This window comes from Oncorhynchus masou, chromosome 20, assembly GCF_036934945.1.
Source record: "Oncorhynchus masou masou isolate Uvic2021 chromosome 20, UVic_Omas_1.1, whole genome shotgun sequence".
NCBI lineage: Eukaryota > Metazoa > Chordata > Actinopteri > Salmoniformes > Salmonidae > Oncorhynchus > Oncorhynchus masou.
Window position 1 is genome coordinate 6,165,732 of NC_088231.1, and position 24,785 is coordinate 6,190,516.

Below are 24,785 nucleotides of genomic sequence, written 5' to 3' on the forward strand. Positions count from 1 at the left end.
TAAGGCGTTGGCTCACCTCAATATCAACTCCAAGTTGTCTATCAATGAAGAGTGACCAGACAATGGTTCGCCCTATTTTTCGAAGGGGAGGCCTGTAGTAAATCTAAATAACAGTTCATGTGTCAGAATATTGCAATACACTTGACAGCAATTTTAAGAATGACACACTGAGTGTCTGAGAGGGCATATTATGTTGTGATGGAAACCATAGCTACTCGTTGTATTTCTGTACTTGTTGAATGAGGATCATTTTTAGGACTGATAATAGAAATGCAAAAATTGCAGGCTGCTCTAATGTATTTTTTTAGATAGCTTATACAGTATTCATAAATTCATAAAAAATCCTACAATGTGATTTTCTGCATTTTTTTTCTAATTTTGTCAGTCATAGTTGAAGTGTACCTATGATGAAAATTACAGGCCTCATCTTTTTAAGTGGGAGAACAATTGGTGGTTGACTAAATACTTTTTTGCCCCACTGTATATGTGTTGTGCGGTCTTCCACTTAGCATCACCACGCCAGAAGAGAGCGGTGAGGCCTGTAACTTCTGTGATCTCAAAGCTGTGAAGACCTGTCTGACCTGTACTGCTTCCTTCTGTGAGACCCATGTTAAGAAGCATTACACAGAAGCGAATCTAGAGAAACACACTCTAGTTGAGGTGACTGGAGACCTAGACGAGAGACTTTGCCAGGAGCACCACAGACTCCGAGAGGTGTTCTGCAGGACCGACCAGAGGCTTATCTGCTTTGAGTGTGCATTCAATAACCACAAAGGACATGATTTGGCTGATGACATTAAACAAGCTGGAAGACAGGTATGGTCAATGATTTTTTTACCCAATTTAATGAGATACAGTATGCATACTTTCTTCTGTTGTCACTCACGTCCAATGAATATCAAGTGTTTCTGTCCCAATATACAAAAGTGTTTGTTGCTCTGAAAACAAGTTAATATATATTTTTTACATTATGTCAATAATTTCCTAAATATCATCCCTAAAATACAACTTAATGCTCCTTTTCATGATCCACAAAAAAAATGGTTCTTTTTTATATTTTTTTAATATAAAAGTCTCAGGATGAAGAGCAACACCAAAGACCGGCTTTAGTTGAAGGTAGGTGTTCAAACATTCAAGGCACACTTTGTATGCTTTCCCCCCTGTGTTAATGGGTCGAAACAAAACAAAGAAAAAATGTTTTGTTTGATTTCAATGACTGCACCTGTTCTTCTTCCTTTGGTTGACAGTTGCACATTCTTCCTTTCAGTCCTCCCAAACCTGTCAGTGTGTAGGTTGCCTCTGCATTTTGTTTCGATTGGCTTAAATATGACCAAAGTATCAGGTTTGGTGTTGATCTTTTATTCTCTGATAAAGAAGCAAACAACTTCCATAACAGATTGCGCCTCTAAACATCTTAATTTTACTGTTTGAGCACAAGGACAATGTTATATATGCAACCGGTGTAAAATGGCTAACTAGTTAGCGGTGCTAGCTGCAGTAGTAGCATTTTCAATTGGTGACGTCACTCGCTCTGAGACCTTGAAGTAGTGGTTTACCTTGCTCTGGAAGGGCTGCAGCTTTTGTGGATTGATAGGTAACGATTCTTTGTGGGAAGCAGTTATTGATGTCTTCATAGTGTCCCTGGTTTGAGCCCAGGTTGGGGCAAAGAGGGACAGAGGCAACACTATTAGATATAGTAAATGATCAACCAAAGTTATAAAGGTATGTTTAAAGTGTGTTGAGATCTGTGATTTATTTAAAGAAGCTACAAAAACGAATAATTGCGAACAGCTGAGGTCTCATTTACACTGAGTGTAGAAAACATTATGAACACCTTCCTAATATTGAGTTCTGCACCCTTTTTTCAGAACAGCCTCAGTTTGTCAGGGCATGGACTCTACAAGGTGTCGAAAGCGTTCCACAGGGATGCTGGCCCATGTTGACACCAATGCTTCTCACAGTTGTGTCAAGTTGGCTGGATGTCCTTTGGCTGATAGACCATTCTTGCTACACAAGGGAAACGGTTGAGTGTGAAAAACCCAGCAGTGTTGCAGTTCTTCACACACTCAAACCAGTGCACCTGGCACCTACTACCATACCCTGTTCAAAGGCCATACATTTTTTGTCTTGCCCATTCACCCTCTGAATTGCACACACACAATCCATTTCTCAATTGTCTCAAGAATAAAAAAAAGTATTCTTTAACCTGTCTCCTCCCCTTCATCTACACTGATTGAAGGGGATTTAACAAATGACATTAAGGGATTATAGCTTTCACCTGTATTTACCTGGTCAGTCTAAGTCATGGAAAGAACAAGTGTTTCTAATGTTTTGTACACTTTTTAAACCATGCGTATATACAAAATATACCCCAAAATTTGTGCACCAGTTTTCACACAAACGTTGGTATTTATTAAACACAGCTTGACGTGAGAATGTGCTTATATTCCAAGGACGTCACCATGTCATGGCTTTCGGGGCTTCGGCCCCAAATTATTTTGGGTCAGCCCCAAATCTTTTCAGCTGCTGCGATCGTGTTAAAACAAATGGTAGTCAACTGAATATCCTGCTTAGTTCATAGAGCGGTGGTTATGTGAAACTCAAAAATTCATCCAACCGTTATAATCAGGTGTGTAGTTCTGCTGAAATACATATTCCCGTGAAACTGGGATCAATTGGTTGGGGCATGCATGCAGCATGGACTTGACACCTGTAAAACGTGAAGAATTATGATTCAGGATTGACATTGATGATGGCCTAATTTATAATACGGTAGTGTTTTACGATTTTAAAAATAGAAAATGTTCCTTTATCCACTTACAGTATGCGTTGGCATAGGCAATCATGCAATTTGGACGATGCATTGAATGTATATTTTAAAATGATTTTAACAAAAGGCTACATGTTGATACCAACATTAATTCAGAAACGATGAAATAATAACAACAACAAAAAACTGCTCCGTGAGTTTACCTAAAAAAAGTGCAATAACCCACTGGTTATAATAAATGTAAAGTAATTGCCATGTGTGGTAAACTGATAATTCCCGCACCATTTTGATTGGGACAGCGTCATTGCGCCGCTTTGAGAAAAGCATGTAAACTCATATTGATACATCAATCAATGTCAGATTTTTGTTTTCACTGAATCTTAGTTTAAGCTGGGAAACGTTAACTAAATTGAGGTTAGTGCTCATGATCATTAGTCTAGCAATTGAAAGCAATGCACATCTACAACTTTCCAATACTTTCTGATGCTTTTTAGTCACTTAGCCTACACATTGTTTACACTTTTCTCATAGGCTATACAAGTAATTTGACATATTTTCTTATTGGTTAAAGCGGTCATAAGACCTACATTGTTTCAAAAACAATATAGCTGTAACCACAATTGGCTTTGTTTACTTACTGAATGTATTATGTTGTAATTGTAGGATAGGCTACTTGTGGATTTTAAATATCATTGTAACAGTAGGCCTACCTACACAATAACCTCATATGGGGTTACTGACCATTGAATTAATAATAAGATGAATTTATTTGGCCTTGGGGAGAGGCCAGAGCATGGAAGAAAACAGCGCCACAGGAAGAGGTACGCGAAGTGCTGCGGATAAATGAAATAGGTTACATTTGCCAAATTATATAACTACTCCTGTTTCTACAGATGTAAATTAAATAATATAAAATACTACTCCAGAAAGCATAATTTAACAAAAGAGTATCAATAGCTTATTTTTTTAAATGCTGTAGATTGTGTTTTGTCACATTACTAGTGCGTATGCCTACAGTTGGGAATCACAATTGAGCAGCCCCCATGGCAAATATCAAACCGCTGATTGTTCAGTTGTGACTGTCAGTGAACAGCAGGCAGCTGCTAAAAGCTATTTCGCAATACAATTGCAGGAAAAACGCGTTGGATAAGTGAGTGTCACTTAAATGTTTGTGGACTATAGTTTCCTTCTCATATTGTAGGTCTAAGATCTGTGCATCCACTCCACACTACCCGTTTTTTGCTTTGTCATTATGGGGAATTGTCTCTAGATTGACGAGGGAAAAAAATGTTTAATTCATTTTCGAATAAAGCTGTAACGTAACAAAATTTGGAAAAAGTCAAGGGGTCTGAATACTTTCCGAATGCACTGTACATTCCCACAAACTTAAGACCATACATACCACCGTTTTTAGTGGTTGAAGTAATGCATTGTAAACAGGCAAGTAGACTACTATTCATATATATTAATATAATAACAAGATTCAATAATTTGCCATTAGAGAGATGAAAGAATCTATTTATTTTATATTTGCGTAATAGGCTACTCGCGAAGTAGCCTATAGGTCTACAACAAGTTAGAATACCACTTGTCGTATCTCTAATTTAATTGGGCCCACTTTACAGTAGTTAATAGATTAGCTATTTCAAGTATTTTGCTCTAGTCTATGCCATCCGATTCGAGCACAGTTTAACGTAGAACAGACGGTTCAACTTTTCCATTGACGTTTGTAGGCTAAGCTACTACTGTATGCCTGAATAATGTAGTTTCACATTTATCGAGTACACAGTATTTCATTTATAAGCACAACACATAACATAATACATATTTTCATAACCATTGCAGAATAAATTCCTCACCTTTTCTGGCCATACTGTTTTATTTCGACTTCAATGGTTAATTTTCCCGAAGTAGTCCTAGTCTACAACAAATTACCATGTGCAGCTCTCATATAATTGGGACAAGTAGATAGGCTATTTCAGGTATTTTGCTCTATGCATCAGAAAGGGAGCGCAGTTTCTAACATACAGGTGAAATAACGGTTGATCTTTTATATTTTATATATTTATATTGTTAGTAGTACACTTTTCCAGAATTTGCGGGCAGTGCAACATTATTGAATTCAATCGATCTGTGTACAGATGTGTATTTGATCATTTGCCATTTTATACTGTTTTGACAGCCATTATCAAGCACAGTTTTCAAACCACCAGCAGTAATTAGAGGTTGAACTGCAAGAATTGAGGATTCTGCACTTGCCTTTTCCATTGACAATTATGAATGTGAGAATGGGTGCTGTTCTCATTGAATGTCAATTTGCCTCACAGTTTTGATATCCGTTCATCATGATCCATAACATCCCATGGCACAACAAACGTAATACTAATATAGAGATATACTTTTCTTTCGTCAAACATGCATACAACACCGTGTGAAAGAATCAAGAAGTCTAAACATTTTGAATTACCCACAGTCCTCTGAAAACAGTTGCACGGCAAGAAATGCAAGGTGATTAAAAACCAGACTTCTAATGAGTTCAATCACTCAATTTTCTCTCTCATAAAATAAAAAAAATAAAATTAACAAATCATTGAAAAATATATATATATATATATTGGGGGTATTTTGACACTGAGACAGTTATGAAATACCAGAGGGGATACAGATAGGTGGGAGAAACAGATTGAAGGGTTGGAGCTGGGAATTTAAACCCCGTCTTCTGTGGGGAGAGGGGTGACGTTTCTAATACCGGGTGCATTACCGCTAGACCACAGGCTCTGCATAACGTGCATTCATTTTTTTAAAGTATATGTTTTTATATATATATATATATACCCCAGAATAATCTCTTGCAGTGTGGTTGAGCAGGCCCAACAAAATGTACCATCTTACTGCCCCTCCTGTTTCTTATCTGTCTAAATAAAGCATTGAAAAAATAAAGGTGGAATTACTCACAAAATATTCTTCATAGGCTCTTATGTTATCAATACATATTTAGGATATAAATCATTTGGATTTCTAAACCATTGATTGCATGAAAAACACTTTTTGTGTTTTTATGCTGCGTTTTTACATAGCCCTTCAACAAACAAAAAAATCAAAACACTCTTAACATCAATATTCAAGTTTGAGTACTTAATTTCTGGTTTAAAACACATTCTGTGTATTAAAGAACTAACATTAGGTTTACAGTCAAACCCCCTCCATACACCAGATCTCAGTTTAGGTGTACTTTTCATGGTTTCATTACACCATCATGGTGTTTTTAGACTTTCTGTCATTTCAGGGTACAAGTTGCAACCTCTGCTAAAAGTAGGCCTAGGCCATATGATTTTGCTTGCTCTGGAGAGAAGTGACATGATATATCCCGACCGTAGTTGATATTGGCTGCTAACATTAATGCATCACTGTTTATTGCTTTAATGACCGGCTACATTTGCGCAGCGAGTGTGTGCTCATGTTCGCGTGTGCACACGTGCATTTGCGTGCGCTGGGGTCGCAAGTTTTGTACCACTCCTTTTTATGGGTTGCGGGTCAGAAATTTTGAAAACCGCTGGGATACATGGCAGTGGCAACAAATGGAGTTGGGTTGGATATAGTAATGGTAGGCTACAGTATTTCTTCCACTCTTCTAATTTGACTGGAATTGTGTTGGTCAAGTGCAGCATTTATTCCAGTTCAAAATAGTTTAGTCAAAATTATTTACTTATATGTTTGTTCTGCTTTTGTCGTGGAAATATTTGGTCAATCATATTTCACAAATACCGGAGCCTGTGAGTTCAAATAGACTTTTATTACAGCATAACAAAAGCCGAGCTGGTTCATGAATACAACTGTCTTTCCAGTCTTGGCACACGCGTTTTATACATTATTCCTCCTTATGTCACTCTCATAGTAACTCCTCTTAATGACTCATCCCCTCAACGGTGGCTAAATGCGTAATCTTATTGCCTCGCACTAAGTTTAGTTTGGTTCCATATTAGGGCATGGAACCTATAGAGCCACAGAAATAGTTCAAATAAACAGACATGTTTTCGACTAAGACAAGTGCATACATGTAGGACCCTAACAATGGTCTTTGGTACCTTACAGAAATAACCAGACATGTCATCCTGCTAACTCCTCTGAAAGGGACACCCATTTTCTGGAAAAGACCAAAGAGGTGTAACCATAGCAACAGTAAATAGTAAGCCATAACACAATTACAGGAATAACCAGTCGTGTCTAATGACCCAGAGCACATAGAGTGCACCCATCTTACTAGCTCTTCTACAATTAATAATTAACACACATGGTCTGGAAAATACTCAATACTTTCCCCTCTTTTTGTAATAATTGCTCAAGGAGTCTGTTACCACAGTTGCAACATTTTTTTTTTATGGGTTCCCTTTTTTTAGTTTGAGCAAGTACTGTACCAAGCCCCCCAAAATGTCTACATGGCCCTGCTCAGGACTAGGTATTGATGTTAACACTGCATTTGCTTCCAATTCTCTCCTTTACAAGTGCTGCCCCTTCCTGGTGAAATCCAGGTCCAGTCAGTGACGTCAGACTCTGTGTCTCTGCGCTGGGGTCCTCCTCAGGGACTGCCAGGACCTCATAAGTACAGAGTGACCTGGGGGTGTGACGGGAAAGAGAGCAGCCAAAAAGTGAAAGACATACATAATCTTGAAATAAATGGACTCCAGCCTGGTAAAATGTACCAGTTCCATGTGGCCACAGAGGGAGAAAATGACAGCTATAGCAGATGGGTCTCAGCATCTGTAGCCACAGGTACAATAACTTTAGGTTTTGGTTGAATTTATCATTTAATTATTACTTTTGAATATTACACATATTTTTCAGATTCTTTATATCTGTGCCCATATTGTCCATGGGGCTTTAGTGGATAAACCATGTGGTTCAAGAGAAAATAGCCCAATTAAGGAAAACAACACTTCTAATAAAAAATTGTCATTTGAAAGGCAGTCTGCAATTCTTCAATTATTAGCTTCTGCACAAATGACACCATTTCGGCCCAAAAATATATTGTTATTGTATTTTTTTTATGACAAAACTAGTTTTTCTTTACAAATGCTTTTCATCCTAGTTGTCCCTACACCCAGGGACTTAAAGATAAACCAATTAGAAGCGACCTCCTTCACCCTCAGCTGGACCAAGGCTCTTGGACTGGACCAAATTCCACAGCGCTTCCTCGTATCCTACAGCAGCCCAGAAACAGAGCCCCAGGCGGCAAGTACTGAGGAATGCAGAATAACATTATCTGGCCTTCAACTGGGAACGGAATACACTGTCAGTGTCTCAACTGTGCTGACGAGTGGGGAACCGAGTGAACCTGTGAGAACAACCATCTGCACAGGTAAGACCTCTCCCTCATATTATTGCAGGTCATTATCATCACACTTAGCGGACTGGTGTGGTAAGGTATAACGGAATGTGAAAGGAATGCTCTATATTACTTCCAGTTATACCAACATTTCGGCATGCATCAAATCAAATTTTATTTGTCACATACACATGGTTAGCAGATGTTAATGCGAGTGTAGCGAAATGCTTGTGCTTCTAGTTCCGACAATGCAGTAATAACCAACAAGTAATCTAACTAACAATTCCAAAACTAATTTATTATACACAGTGTAAGGGGATAAAGAATATGTACATAAAGATATATGAATGAGTGATGGTACAGAGCAGCATAGGCAAGATACAGTAGATGGTATCGAGTACAGTAAATACATATGAGATGAGTATGTAAACAAAGTGGCATAGTTAAAGTGGCTAGTGATACATGTATTACATAAGGATGCAGTAGATGATATAGAGTGGTTGCTGTTTAACAGTCTGATGGCCTTGAGATAGAAGCTGTTTTTCAGTCTCTCGGTCCCAGCTTTGATGCACCTGTACTGACCTCGCCTTCTGGATGATAGTGGGGTGAACAGGCAGTGGCTCGGGTGGGTGTTGTCCTTGATGATCTTTATGGCCTTCCTGTAACATCGGGTGGTGTAGGTGTCCTGTGGGGCAGGTAGTTTGCCCCCGGTGATGCGTTGTGCAGACCTCACTACCCTCTGGAGAGCCTTACGGTTGTGGGCGGAGCAGTTGCCGTACCAGGCGGTGATACAGCCTGCCAGGATGCTCTCGATTGTGCATCTGTAGAAGTTTGTGAGTGCTTTTGGTGACAAGCCAAATTTCTTCAGCCTCCTGAGGTTGAAGAGGCGCTGCTGCGCCTTCTTCACGATGCTGTCTGTGGGAGTGGACCAATTCAGTTTGTCTGTGATGTGTATGCCGAGGAACTTAAAACTTACTACCCTCTCCACTACTGTTCCATCGATGTGGATAGGGGGGTGTTCCATCTGCTGTTTCCTGAAGTCCACAATCATCTCCTTAGTTTTGTTGACTGCCACCTTCAAGTAGTTGCTTAATAAAAATATATCTTTCCCATAGTACTCCCTGCTCCAGACAAGCTGAATGTTGACTCGGTAAATACCACATCAGCTACTTTGAGCTGGCACCAGCCTTCTGGAATGGACCAAGCCCAACTCCACTACCTGATCTCCTACGACTGTCGAGGGAAAGAAATATGCATCAAAACCGATTCCTCAACTATCACTTTCCCTGACCTGCAACCTGCCACTGAGTATTCAGTCACTGTCAGCACTGTGCTGGAAAATGGGAATAAAAGTCAACCTGTGTCAACAACCTTCACTACAAGTAAGAAAGTACTCTTAAAGCCACGGTATTTAAATTTCTCCAGTAGTTTCTATGAAAGTTTTGGTAAAACTCATCTGCAGCGTGATTTAATTAGAAACTTTAATTATTTGTGTACATTATCATAAACCGTTACCCCACTTTTTAACCTTAAATTAATTATCTCCATCGCCATACTAATTTCTAAATACTATTTTCTACATCTTTAAAAATAGAGATTTATGAAGTTTAGAATTAACACAGGTTTGAGGGGGAAGTTAGAATGCAGTCAGACGAGCAGCTTCTGCTTATTTACAACCTGCCTTGAAAAGCACATAGCTAGCCCAATTAATACTAAATTGACTTTAATGGGCCTTTAACCCTGTGAGACCCCCGGTTGCATAAATGCAGATCCTAAACTCGTCAAACACTACGTAATGAATCTCCTTAAGGCTTCGACCCAGATGCATCTCTTAATAGCATTTATTGTATGTCCTGCCTTCTCTAAGATGTAGTGATTATGTATACAGTACCAGTCAAAGGTTTGGACACACCTACTCATTCAAGGATTTTTTAAAACAATTTTCTACATTGTAGAATAATAGTGAATACATCAAAACTATGAAATAACACATATGTGTCAGGATTTGGCCAGGGTTGTTCCGGGTTTTTGTCAGTAGATGTCCCCATTGTGCTTTTTGTCCCTGTGTTTTTCCCTTGATCCCCATTATTGTTTGCACCTGTGTCTCGTTTTCCCTGATTGTATTTAAACCCTTTGTTTCCCTCAGTTCTGTGCTCTGTGTTTGTATGTTAGCACCCTGCCCTAGTGTTCTGTGTGCTCTTGTCGATTCCGGGTGACGTTCTTGTGGTATTCTGTTTTTTGTTTTTGTTTATTTTTGGTGAGTTTCTTTTGAGTTCTTTTGTGTTTTACCTACCACCTTTTGGATTTGCCATTTTTGTATTTTAGGATTTTTTCTTTATTAAATACACCGTCTTAAGTACTGCTGTGTCTGCCTCATCTTCTGGGTTCTGCTGTCTATTCGTGGCTCAGTTGGTTAAGTGACTGTTTCTCACTCCGGAGACCCAGGTTCGAAACCGGGTCCTGACAATATGGAATCATGTAGTAACCAAAAAAGTGTTAAACAAATGAAAATATATTTTATATTTGAGATTCTTCAAAGTCGCCACCCTTTGCCTTGATGACAGCTTTGCACACTCTTGGCATTCTCTCAACCAGCTTCACCTGGAATTATTTTCCAACTGTTTTGAAGGAGTTTCCACATATGTTGAGCACTTGGCTGCTTTTCCTTTACTCTGTGGTCCAACTCATCCCAAATCATATCAATTGGGTTGAAGTTGGGTGATTGTGGAGGTCAGGTCATCTGATGTAGCACTACATTACATTTACATTACATTTAAGTCATTTAGCAGACGCTCTTATCCAGAGCGGCTTAAAAATTGGTGAATTCACCTTCTGACATCCAGTGGAACAGCCACTTTACAATAGTGCATCTAAATCATTAAGGGGGGGTGGTGAGAAGGATTACTTATCCTATCCTAGGTATTCCTTGAAGAGGTGGGGTTTCAGTTGTCTCCGGAAGGTGGTGATTGACTCCGCTGTCCTGGCGTCGTGAGGGAGTTTGTTCCACCATTGGGGGGCCAGAGCAGCGAACAGTTTTGACTGGGCTGAGCGGGAACTGTACTTCCTCAATGGTAGGGAGGCGAGCAGGCCAGAGGTGGATGAACACAGTGCCCTTGCTTGGGTGTAGGGCCTGATCAGAGCCTGGAGGTACTGCGGTGCCGTTCCCCTCACAGCTCCGTAGGCAAGCACCATGGTCTTGTAGCGGATGCGAGCTTCAACTGGAAGCCAATGGAGAGAGCGGAGGAGCGGGGTGACGTGAGAGAACTTGGGAAGGTTGAACACCAGACGGGCTGCGGCGTTCTGGATGAGTTGTAGGGGTTTAATGGCACAGGCAGGGAGCCCAGCCAACAGCGAGTTGCAGTAATCCAGACGGGAGATGACAAGTGCCTGGATTAGGACCTGCGCCGCTTCCTGTGTGAGGCAGGGTCGTACTCTGCGGATGTTGTAGAGCATGAACCTACAGGAACGGGCCACCGCCATGATGTTGGTTGAGAACGACAGGGTGTTGTCCAGGATCACGCCAAGGTTCTTAGCGCTCTGGGAGGAGGACACAATGGAGTTGTCAACCGTGATGGCGAGATCATGGAACGGGCAGTCCTTCCCCGGGAGGAAGAGCAGCTCCGTCTTGCCGAGGTTCAGCTTGAGGTGGTGATCCGTCATCCACACTGATATGTCTGCCAGACATGCAGAGATGCGATTCGCCACCTGGTCATCAGAAGGGGGAAAGGAGAAGATTAATTGTGTGTCGTCTGCATAGCAATGATAGGAGAGACCATGTGAGGTTATGACAGAGCCAAGTGACTTGGTGTATAGCGAGAATAGGAGAGGGCCTAGAACAGAGCCCTGGGGGACACCAGTGGTGAGAGCGCGTGGCGAGGAGACAGATTCTCGCCACGCCACCTGGTACATCACTCTCCTTCTTGGTCAAATAGCCCTTACTCAGCATGGTGGTGTGTTTTCGGTCATTGCCCTGTTGAAAAACAATGATAGTCCCAATAAGCGCAAACCAGATGGGATGGCGTATCGCTGCAGAATGCTGTGGCAGATATGCTGGTTAGGTGGGCCTTGAATTCTAAATAAATCACAGACAGTGTCACCATCATCACACCACCTCCTCCATGCTTCACTGTGGGAACCACACATGCGGAAATCATCCACTCACCTAGTCTGTGTCTCACAAAGTTACAGATTTCCACCGGTCTAATGTCCATTGCTCGTGCTTCTTGGCCCAAGCATGTCTCTTCTTCCTATTGGTGTCCTTTAGTAGTGGTTTCTTTGCAGCAATTTGACCATGAAGGCCTGATTCACACAGTCTCTTCTGAACAGTTGGTGTTGAGATGTACCTGTTACTTGAGTTCTGTGAAGCTGGTAACTCTAATGAACTTATCCTCTGCAGCAGAAGTAACTCTTGGTCTTCCTTTCCTGTGGCGGTCCTCATGAGATCCAGTTTCATCATAGCGCCTGATGGTTTTTGCTACTGCACTTGAAGAAACTTTCAAAGTTCTTGATATTTTCCGTATTGACTGCCCTTCTTGTCTTAAAGTATGATGGACTGTCATTTGTCTTTGCTTATTTGAGCTGTTCTTGCCATGATATGGATTTGGTATTTTACCAAATTAGACTATCTTCTGTATACCACCCCTGAATTGTCACAACACAACTGATTGTCTCAAACGCATTATCCACTATGTAACTTTTAACAAGGCACACCTGTTAATTGAAATGCATTCCAGGTGACTACCTCATGAAGCTGGTTAAGAGAATGCCAAGAGTGTGCAAAGCTGTCATCAAAGCAAAGGGTGGCTACTTTGAATAATCTCAAATATAAAATATATTTTGTTTTGTTGAAAACCTTTTTGGTTACTACATGATTCCATATGTGTTATTTCATAGTTTTGATGTCTTCACTATTATTCTACAACGTTAGAAAATTGTAAAAAAAGAAAGAAAGAAAAACCCTTGAATGAGTAGGTATTCTAAGACTTTGACCGGTGGTGTGTATTTTTATATTGAAAATTTGAGAAACAAACATTCTAAGCCAGAGCTGGAGGTATTGTGTTGCAAAAACAAATTGTTATTGTTTTACTTTTTATCTTACGTCTGTGTGTGTCCATCTGTCTGTTCATCTGTTTTTCAGACATTCCACCACCAGGGTACATAACAGTACATTCAACCACAGAGAGCTCTATATCTCTGAGCTGGAGTCCTCCTGATGGAATGGACGAACAGCCATACAAGTTTAAAGTCATGTGGCTTTCAGGTGTTGATTCTGACCACTTCCGTGTTGAAAACCCAGGCCCAATTAATATCACAAACCTCATGCCAGGTACAGAATATAAAATCAGAGTGGCAACAAATTTGGACAACGGACAGCTTAGCCCGTGTGTTTCAACGCAAACATTCACAGGTGAGTTTTTTTTCTTCTCAATTTAGACTTTTGCCAAAGCTTTTAAGGTTTTTGTGTATAATAACAGGAGTAAGGAGGAATTAAAGTATAAACCTGCCCACCTTTGCAATGTTTATGCAGTGTCTTTTTGTAACAGTGTATACAGGATGTTTAACGCTGGAATCCTTAGTTGCTACAACCAATTATGGATGTATAAATACATTATATACCCATTGATTCTTAAAGAATATAACTTAAAAATGCCTCATGAGCGCACCCCATCAGAACCCATGTTTGTAAATGTAAACAAACACTGTATAGCCTTAAAACAAGGTTAAAACTATAATTTTGATATCATGTATGGTCAGTCATTGCATCCAGTGATTATTAGCGAGCTGGACACAGTCAAGACACTATGAATGTAGGTCCATTATAATTTCTGAACAGGCATTTTAAAGTATATTGAGTTCTGTCTCAGCAATTAAAATCCTCCACTTAATTGGAATGAAATTACTTTTTTACTAAAGCATCCTTACCGGTACGTTCTGATAATCTAATTAACTGCATCGCATGCAAAAATGTGTCTGGACAATTATGCACAGTGTAAGATGCCTAGTTCCTGACACTTTTCACCTCTTGCGACATAAATTTGATTCCACCATGGGGTCATCATTTGACATTCATTGTGGTGTTGTGTTGAGATGGAAAGTGCAGTAATCACCTAAAAAATTTAGATTAGGAATTAATTTCATTAGGAGCTAGGCATACAACTTTCTTTAGCCTTCTTCACAAACACACTGCTAGGGCCTAATAATATCTTAGCATATGAGGCTGCATGGATATGTACACGAGCATACATGTAGGTTAGGCCTACAACTTTTTAAACACATTTTATAATCATTATCTACGATACCTTGGCAAATGTGGGGCGGCAGGGTAGCCTAGTGGTTAGAGCGTTGGACTAGTAACCGGAATCCCCGAGCTGACAAGGTACAAATCTGTCATTCTGCCCCTGAACAGGCAGTTAACCCACTGTTCCTAGGCCGTCATTGAAAATAAGAATTTGTTCTTAACTGACTTGCCTAGTTAAATAAAGGTAAAATGTGTAACAAATTGTAAATTGACTGGTCTGGCTTGGTTCACCAAGTGACCAGTAGAGCACGCAGGAAATTAAACCCTTTAGAAATTTGTATGACGTCAGTAGCCTAGTCAGGGAAGCATCATGCTAAAATATATTGGCACACTCCACTTCGACCATAGGTATCAAATTAAACCAAGCAGTTGTATGGTTTAACAATCTGCTTCTGGTTGCCAAATTGACCTGTTGAACAAATGTGATTGCATGGCGGCTCTACTGTTTAAGGTCTGATAGGTTGATTCGTTATTTTGTTTTCGGATGTAATTGTCTGCACAGCTGGCCGTCCTCAGCATCATGGCTAATTTGTCCAGGTTATCCTATTGGAAAAGCTAGCAGCTAGACATTTTAGACCAATAAATGTTTTTATTTTGTTATTTATAACCTTTATTTAACTAGGCAAGTCAGTTAAGAACAAATTCTTATTTACCATGACGGCCTACCTCGTCCAAACCCTCCCCTTTCGCTGTGGGACTCCCGATCACAGCTGGTTGTGATACAGCCTGGGGTCAAACCCGGGTCTGTAGTGATGCCTCTAGCAAAGATTTTCCTTTATTTTTCATCTTCTAATTTTATGCGAAAATCACAAGTCATGACACTCCAACTCCAATCGGTAACACTTCACTTGAAAGGGGTATAATGACTGTTGCAGTCCACAACCACTGACTGGCTGTGGCTGTGGCCCTGCCTACCCAAACTTGTGATTTATTGGGAGAGTTGTCTGTCTGAAGAACACCCTCCCCACAAAATGTATCCTTCCATGAATGTCGTTCATGTCTAAATGGGATCCAGCTTTTGTCAAATTTACATAAACATTTTATTTGATATATTTTTGCATTTTAGCGAACTCTATCCATTTTCCTAACCATTACCTAATTATCATAACCTGCCACTTTAATAATCATAAGCTGCTGCGTTAGATCTCCTAAACCTGCTTCAAAAAGTCAATTCGGACAAAAGCTAGATCCCTTCTAGCTATGACCATGAATGTCCGACATGATTCCCAGATCTAGTGCTGTTGCCCTAGGTCTGGAATTTCCCGTACTACTATTCACGCAACAGGCACAACAAGGAGCAGCACAGGGTCAGCCTTACTTTACAGCATTACCCTTGTAGCAGTTTAGGGGTTAAATGCCTTGCTCAATGGCACAATGGGAGAAGGAGATGGCTCCATCCCTGGGTGTAGTATCTTTAGTTGAGATAAAGACTAGGCGTTAGTTTGTGGCGCTAAAAGTCTTCAGGTCTCAGCTAAGATTCCTCAGTACCACATTACAATGCCAATTGCTCAGGTGCCATGAAGACCTTGGCTGAAATAATATTTTAAATTGTATAAATAGTTTGAGTGTTTGCTTAATCCTGTCTGGAGTGTCAGATGGGCAGGTGGGTTTGCACTTTTGGGACCATTCCATTGTGCCAGTCAAGCACAGATAGCTTATGTATATTTAAGATCTGGGGCTGGTTCCATCCCCTACTTCTATTCTGGCCCTGAGTAAGACGTGTAACCCCTAAACTGCTACAAGGGTAATGCTGTCAGTCTTACCCAGTGCTGCTCTCATTCTGTTTTGTGAAGTGTCAGTTTTTTTTGCGTACTGTTACATTAACAAAAAAACAAACATTTTGCAATGAATAAATACCATTTATTTGAAAGGAACTTTTCTTTTAAAAAGTCATAAATTATGTTGAATAAATGTGTTACGAAAATTGTTATGAATGATACAGCAACACTCAGAGGTGTTATTTATACCCCTATCATAAAGCATTTGTTAACGCAATTGTTTCTTATGAAACTGTATGTTCACTTTAATATATCATGGCAGTTAATGACAAACAACAATTCAGTTTGACAACAGTTATACCTGTGTAATTTGTGTTATTTTATGGAAAGTATAGTTAGTTTTACTGTGAAAATATGAACAACAACACACTTATGTAAGGAAGGATACATTTTCTTCTCACTTAACCAATACCATGATATTTGCTATTTTTCAGAACCGTCTTCTCCTAGGAATTTGTGGGTTGAAGAGGTGAAAAGAAAATCTATCACATTGTGTTGGGACATACCAGCGGACATGGAAGAAGTGTCTTATTCATTTATTGCTACCTACTCTTGCAATGGAGATGAAAAAGAGAAAGAGACTAAAAACAACAGGATTGTTCTTTCTGATCTTGAACCAGACACAAAATACACCTTCAGCGTCACCACAGTGACCAAGCATGGCAGAAGGAGCACAAGGAAAACATTGGACGAGTGGACACGTAAGTTAATTTACAACCTTACATTTTAAGGTAACTTGAAATTAATGCTAGAGTTCTAGCAGTTCTAGAGTTTACGTACATACACTACCGTTGAAAAGTTTGGGGGTCACTTAGAAAAGAAAAAAAAGCACGTATTTTTGGCCATTAAAATAACATCAAATTGATCAGAAATTACAGTGTAGGCATTGTTAATGTTGTAAATGACTATTGTAGCTGGAAACGGCAGATTTTTAATGGAATATCTACATAGGCATACAGAGGCCCATTATCAGCAATCACTCCTGTGTTCCAATGGTACGTTGTGTTAGCTAATCCAAGTTTATCACTTTAAAAGGCTAATTGATAATTAGAAAACCATTTTTAAATTATGTTAGCACAGCTGAAAACTGTTCTGATTTAAAGACTCAATAAAACTGGCCTTTAGACGAGTTGAAAATCTGGAGCATCAGCATTTGTGGGTTTGATTATAGGCTCAAAATGGCCTATAGTCGTCTATAGGCCTATAGACATTACATCCCTAACTCTTTTGAAATCGAGTTGTTACATTTCTCCAGGTCCACCCCTCAGCTTTAAAAAAAAAACAGAGGTGGATGATTGCTTTTGTTGTTTAAATGAAGGATTCTATTTTTAACTGCCTGCTAATAAAGATAATATTCACCCTCAGTGGGGATGTAATCAGTATAGTATTTGTAGTTTTCTGTGTAGCGGATGTGAAACTCGCCCATAGCATGTTGGCTGGAGTACAATGGTTACATCATACCTTCCCTGAGCTATAAAGCCAACTGTTGATCACGGAGCTAAAGTCTCGTGCTCTTTTTGACTAAGATGGCTGGCTTTGAGTTTTGTGTATTGTTACAAAATGTAAACCTCTACCTTTTCTATACTAATCATCCAGATAAGTCTGATGTAAATTAAAGGTGCACTTATGAAGAAATCGCTCCCCCATTTCCTGGTTGCAAAAATTCTAGCAGTTCACCTGATTTAAATTTATGTGACCAAACAAGCAAGTATAGTGTAGAGAATCATTATGCCATTTTAACTGCTGTGAAATATGTTTTCCATAAACAAAAATATTTTATTTTCAGCTGTTTGAAGCTGGTGTACAAAACTGAAAGTAAAAGGTGCAAAAACGAAAATAGAAGCATAGAAATAGTGCACATAGATCAAATCTACGGCTTCTTAGACTTGCTTTCAATGACAATGACAGTTCTATAACTCACATTTCTATATGATCAGGTCGCCCAAAACGTTACATATTGCAGTTTTAAATATAAAGTCCAACGCTGCCGCCAAGGACTATAGAAGTTACAAAAATACACTTACCATCCTTACCATTTTTTGATTATAGGCTCAAGTCTGCAAGGCCTAATAGACAAGTTGGGACTGAAGAAGAAACTTACAACAGAGATTGTGCGAGAGATTGGCGAAGATTCTGACAAACCTGTAACCAGTCTTGTATTACAACAACAGCGTTTCTTAAGGAGGTTATTGATGATGAATATGAAAGCCAGAAGTCTTAAATGTGACACTGACCGAGGCAGCTCAATTCCAGAAGTGAATCCCCTAGACCTGATCACAGCCCTGTTTATATGTTCAGATGGTTTCCTGCAGCAGGAGATGGCCCTGAAAATGTCCATGTGCCAGTTTGCTGTTCCTCTCCTGCTGCCCAACTGTGACACAGAACAAAGCACTTTGATGCTGTGGGCCATGAGAGATATTGTGAAACCGTTTCGATCCTGCTCTTCTGACGACCAAAGTGAGTTTGTTGAGAATAGCATTGTGCAGACTCACCTCCCTATGGTGTCTTTTGTTCGACTGGGCAACAGCACCTTGTCAAAGTCTCAGCTTTTGAACGAAGTCATAAGCAATTCTCAGCAGAACTACAACACCTTTGTTTACAATGACATGACAGCTGGCAACATAAGAAGGATGATCTCTGATGGCTTAGTGGAAATCAGCTGGTACCTTCCCTGTGGTAATAAAAACATTGATGTCTTCACTGAACCTTTGGCTGTGGCGAATCTTCGTGGGGATGTATGTAGCTTTCAGACCCAGTACTCTTTCCTCTGCCAAACATCTGCTGCAGTGTTTGTTTTCTGTGATGATTTAGGTTCAGGCTGCAGTATACTAAATCTCCAGAACACGAAAGCTCGTCTCTTCATTGTATGCACCGCTGAGGCCCTAATCGATGATAGAGTATTTGAGAAACACTCCATAATAAGGAAAGATAAGCAAACGAACAATGCACAGCTTGTGGAGAAGCTCCGCTCTGCAGTCACAGAAGTCATGAAGGAAAACCCACACAAATTCAAAGTGCAGGAAATGCCTGGTGTTGCACACAACTTGAATATCCTTGTCGATGAAGATGGTGTCTGCCTGAGTGCTAAGAAAAGGGCACATTCAATTACAAAAGACATAGATTGCATACCAAGCTATAAAAAGAGTCAGCTACCATTACAGGGGAATGTTTGGAAAAGACTGACTACACTGGAGAAAGAGGAGTGTAAACTGAATAGAGTGGGAGAAATGAACAGGAGTGAGCTCAAGCAAAAGAAAGAGGAACTCCGGAAGGAACAATTATCTCATGGCATGAAAGTTGGCATCTCCTCTTTCATTGATGGTTTGAAGAGCTCCAGAGAAGAGCTCCCCTATTTCCTCAAGTGGATGAAGCTCAATCTGGACACCCTGTCAAGAACATGCCTTTTCGAGCTCAGGAAGAACTATAAAGACATGTGTCAGAATTCCCCAGAAAATAAAGAAGTCATTGCCAACTTAGACAAAAATATCTCAGACAGTTCCTTAGGAACCGAACATTTCCTTAGGGAAGTAGGACAGCTATATGAATCATCCATGTCCTCAGACGAAACCAGTGCCATTCAACATCAAGTACAAGGACTGCCAAGAATCTGTGCCCAGTTGATACTGGATGGTTTTCCACTGGAGCTGATAGATGGTGATGCATCAAACATCCCAATTAAGTGGATAACAGATGTTCTTAAAGAACTTAACAATTTAACCAAGTCTGACTGTAAGATCCGGGTGGTTACTGTGTTAGGGGTTCAAAGCAGTGGAAAGTCAACCCTTCTGAATACCATGTTTGGGGTTCAGTTTGCAGTCAGCAGTGGAAGATGCACTCGTGGTGCCTTCATGCAGCTGATCAAAGTGAAAGATGAATTGAAGAATGAACTACAATGTGACTTCATCATGGTCATCGACACAGAGGGCTTGAAGTCACTTCAAACGACCCAGCTTACTGACAATTATCAGCATGATAATGAACTAGCCGCACTTCTGGTAGGACTGAGTGACATCTCAATTGTTAATATTGCAATGGACAACATCACAGATATGAAAGACACCCTGCAGATTGTAGCCCATGCTTTCCTCAGAATGAAAGAATCAGGGAAGAAACCCAGTTGTCAGCTGGTGCACCAGAATGTTGCAGATATATCTGCTCATGGCAAAAATCTTAGGGACAGGAATCGCCTTCTTAACCAGCTGAACGAGATGACAATTGTTGCAAGCAGGATGGAAAATACAGGTGAGGACATTAAGTTCACTGACATCATAGAGTGCAATCTAGAGGACACCTGTTATATCCCAGGTCTCTGGCATGGCAGTCCACCCATGGCACCTGTCAATGAGGGTTACAGCGACGAGGTGGCCAATTTGAAGAGGAAGTTGATAAATGCATTCAAAAAAGCGAAAGACCCAGGACAAACAATCCCAAAGTTTGTTGATGAGCTCAGAGGTTTATGGGTGTCAGTTAAATATGAGAATTTCATCTTTAGTTTCCGCAACAGCATTGTGGCCGAGGCATACAACAACCTGTGTGTGGAGTTTAATAGATGGGACAGGTCCTTCCAAAAGCACATCTACAAATGGCTTACTGAAGCAGAAATCAGGGTGGCAAACTATGGCATGATGGGGTACTCAGAAGAATCTGGCCTAGATGAAGTATTGAGTAGTCTGAAAATTGAGGCCAGCAATGAGCTACAAAGAGAGGGCAAACTGTTTCTCGACAGTGTGACTACCTATTACAAAAGTGAGGAGGGAAATGTGTATATGGTTGAGAAGTATAGGGAAGAATTTAAAAAAGGTGCAGAGAGCCGCTGCAAGGAGACTGAAAGTGTAGTGAGGAAGAAACTAGAGGTTGCAGTTGATTTAAGAAAATGCACCTTCAGGGTAGACGAGATTCAGAGAAGTAACAGGGATACTCTTGACAAGCAAGTGTCTGACCTTGTAAAGAAATTTAGTGGAGGGGAAAATCCAATGAACGACCAACAACTAGAGAATACATTTGAAGAGATGTGGAAGCAAACAACAGGGAAGCTCTCATTTAATGGTCTGGAACATCAAAATGTTGCCAAAGACATCTACAAAAATCTAAAGATGAACTTGGAAAGAGAAAGTAGCAAGGTCCAGGAAATGTTAGATCAAGCTTCCCCTCTGGAGAACTGTGGACTTCAGGAATTTCAAGTGAAAAGTGAACACAAAGCATGGGGGATTCTAGCTAAAATCAAGAAGACCAAAGACAGTCAAAAAATATCAAAGGATAAAACTCAAGCAATGTCCATTGACATCATAAACAGCAGTAAAAGGTTTGTTTCAAACAAGGTGAAAGAAAGAACAGACTACCACCACACTTACATGACAGAACTACTGGAACTGATTGAGGAGAACCTTTCCAGAGACAATGACTTGCATTTCAGTCCAGAATTTGCTGCTTCTCTTAAGATACACATCTGTGGGCATGCAGCAAGGGAATTTCAGCAAATGCATGATGCTTTCAACAGAGACAAAGACCCCCGACAAAGCCTGGATAAACTGAAACCGCAGTTCTTGGCTGACTTCAAAGACCTTTTCAACAAGAGAGACCAGTGCAAAAGAAAGGCTGAAGAGTTTACCAACCTCTGTCTGAAACCTGCAATAAGAGATTTTATCACCAAATCTCTTAGGCCAGACATTTATGATGAAATGCTTTCCAACAGTGATGTGGATTTCAGGACAAGGAGGTCTTTCCAGTTTTCCATACTTAAGAACCTACTATCAGAAGATTTCCGGACATTCTTCAAGTACACCGACTACTATGAGTCATTTGCATTTGAGTTTATTATTAAGAACATAGTAGGACACCTTTCAAATGGAAGCAACATCATCACAAAGATGGAAGTGAAACACTTGAATTCAATCAGTGGAAAGGTAAAGGAGGCTGTTGAGGAATCACTCAAAACTAGCATTGGAAAAGCAGATGGAAATGGTGACCTGAATTTTATCAAGTTCCTTCAGGATTTACTCTTCAAATTGTCTGCCTTGCTGATCATCCCCACTGACACAACAGGGATGACTTTAGATAATTCCAAGACCAAAGACTTTTCTGATATGCTGATATCATCTGTCGAAGAGATGAAGCACTGTCTCAGTGACGAGTTTCACAAAGATCAAGATGTGCAAAACAAGTTGGCCAGTATACCTGACTCTCCTCAGGACCTGCTTTACAACAAGATGTTTGGCTGTGGAAAACAGTGTCCTTTCTGCAAAACCCCCTGTGATGCTCAAGGGAATGGTCATTCAATGCACTCAGCTAATATTCATCGACCTGATGGACTTGGCGGGTACACATGGAAAGAGTCAAATAAACTTTCCATAGACAAATGTTCCTCTCTTGTTGACAGCAAGAAAAAGTTCTGCAATGCCGAAACAAAAGGGAAATTCAGTTCATATAAAGACTATCCTCTGTATTTCAAAGACTGGAGAATCGACCCTGACAACTCCCATGTCACAGACTACTGGAAGTTCCTCTTTGTGAAGCACAATAAGGAGTATGCCAAAAATCACCCAAGTACCTTGCCAGCTGATATACCAGAAGACTGGAGATCAATCACTAGTGAACAGGCTTTGAAAAGCTTGACAGAGACATTTTACCCCAAACCATGAAAATCCTAGACAAGCCGTCATGGTCTGGTGTAGTCCACTGGAATTGATGTAAATGTACATAATTTAGCTACGACATAAAGAGAGTTTGAAAGAAGATTAATTGAAGTTGTATTCCATCCACTAACATGCAACAATGAGACTGATGGTATTTCCATGTTTTACATTTTTTGCTGTTAGATAGTTTCCCCATTGAGCTTATGAAAGAAAGATAATTTTGTTTGTTTGATCTTTGATGTTGTATATTATTTGCTTTAGTTTTATCTTGTATGTCATTCATTTTCGTTGGAAGACTAGCCCAATGATAGGCTAAAAGGGATCCTAAAATCAGTACATATTCTGGAGAATATCATATAATGTGATTGTAAATTGTCCATTATAGTTTTACACCATAACAACAAAGCCTCTGCATACATTCTGGGCATTCATATTTTTGTAAGATAACATCCTAGTCCTCATCTTAAACAATTTACTTGCATTGCACTAAAGGCTTGTTAATGTATATGCATGTTAAAAATGGAATATCCAATGTTTTTTGTCAGAGATTTGTCAAATGTATAGAATATCTCTGATTCTGGTGTTTCTTTTATTGTAGAACAATGTACTGTATGTATCCCACTTAACATCAAATGGAAAAACTTCAAATTAACAAAGATACAGTAAAACATAATTTAAATACTTTTAAATGAAATTTGTTTATTGACACAGTTCATTTTACTTAATTTCCTCATAGATGGTTAATAAAATGTTTGAATGAACATACAGTGCCTTCAGAAAGTATTCCTACTCCTAGACTTATTGCACATTTTGTTGTTACAGCCTGAATTCAAAATGGATTAAATCGTTTTTTGTCACCCATCTACACACAATACCCCATAATGACAAAGTAAAAACATGTTTTTAGAAATGTTTGCAAATATATAAAAAATACAGAATATACAGAAATACAGAAATACAGAAATATTTCATTTACTTAAGTATTCACACCCCTGAGTCAAGCTGTGTACAAGCTGTGAGTCTTTCTGGTTAAGTCTCTAAGAGCTTTGCACCCCTGGATTATACAATATGTGCACATATACTGAACAAAAACATAAATGCAACATGAAAAAATGTCAACGATTTTACTGAGTTACAGTTCATATGAGGAAAACAGTCAATTGAAATAAATAAATTAGGCCCTAATCTATGAATTTCACATGACTGGGCAGGGGTGCAGCCATGGGTGGGCCTGGGAGGCCATAGGCCCACCCACTGGGGAACCAGGCCGAGCCAATAAGAATGAGTTTGTCCCCACAAAAGGGCTTTATTACAGACATAAATACTGCTCAGTTTCAAAAGCTGTCCGGGTGGCTGGTCTCAGATGATCCCGCAGGTGAAGAAGCCTGATGTGGAGGTCCTGGGCTGGCATGGTTAAATGTGCCCTGCAGTTGTGAGGCCGGTTGGGCATTCCTGCAGTCAGCATGCCAATTGGACGCTCCCTCAAAACTTGAGACAGCTATGGCATTGTGTTGTGTGACAAAACTGCACATTTTAGAGTGGCATTTTATTGTCCCCTGCACAAGGTGCACCTGTGTAATGATCATGCTGTTTAATCAGCTTCTTTGATATGCCACACCTGTCAGGTGCATGGATTATCTTGGCAAAGTAGAAATTCTCACTAAGAGGAATGTAAACAAATATGTGCACACAATTTGAGAGAAATAAGCTTTTTGGAACATTTCTGGGATCTTTTATTTCAGCTCATGAAACATGGGACAAACACTTTTTATATTTTTGTTCAGTATAATTATTTTAAAAATTCTTCAAGCTTTGTCAAGTTGGTTGTTGATCATTGCTAGACTGTAACGAGGCCACTCAGAAACATTCAATGTCATCTTGGTGAGCAACTCCAGTGTATATTTGGCCTTGTGTTTTAGGTTATTGCCCTGCTGAAAGGTGAATTTGTCTCCAGTGTCTGTTGGAATGCAGAATGAACCAGGTT

General features: G+C 39.9%; 1 protein-coding gene across 2 annotated transcripts in view; it reads left to right on the plus strand.

Moving 5' to 3' along the window:
- LOC135506765 (interferon-induced very large GTPase 1-like) overlaps positions 1–23,562 on the plus strand; it is a 30,067-nt gene extending 6,505 nt beyond the window's left edge. Inside the window, exons 5-12 of one of the 2 annotated variants that reach the window (XM_064926132.1) lie at positions 510–816; positions 1,074–1,116; positions 7,274–7,540; positions 7,857–8,126; positions 9,209–9,475; positions 13,231–13,500; positions 16,604–16,870; positions 18,219–23,562. In XM_064926132.1, coding sequence (XP_064782204.1) covers positions 510–816; positions 1,074–1,116; positions 7,274–7,540; positions 7,857–8,126; positions 9,209–9,475; positions 13,231–13,500; positions 16,604–16,870; positions 18,219–22,807 — 6,280 coding nt within the window. In that variant the 3' untranslated portion in view covers positions 22,808–23,562. Of the gene's footprint in view, positions 1–509; positions 817–1,073; positions 1,117–7,273; positions 7,541–7,856; positions 8,127–9,208; positions 9,476–13,230; positions 13,501–16,603; positions 16,871–18,218 lie in introns of those variants that run through there. The other variant, XM_064926133.1, reaches the window with a different exon arrangement.
- The last annotated feature ends 1,223 nt before the right edge of the window (positions 23,563–24,785 follow it).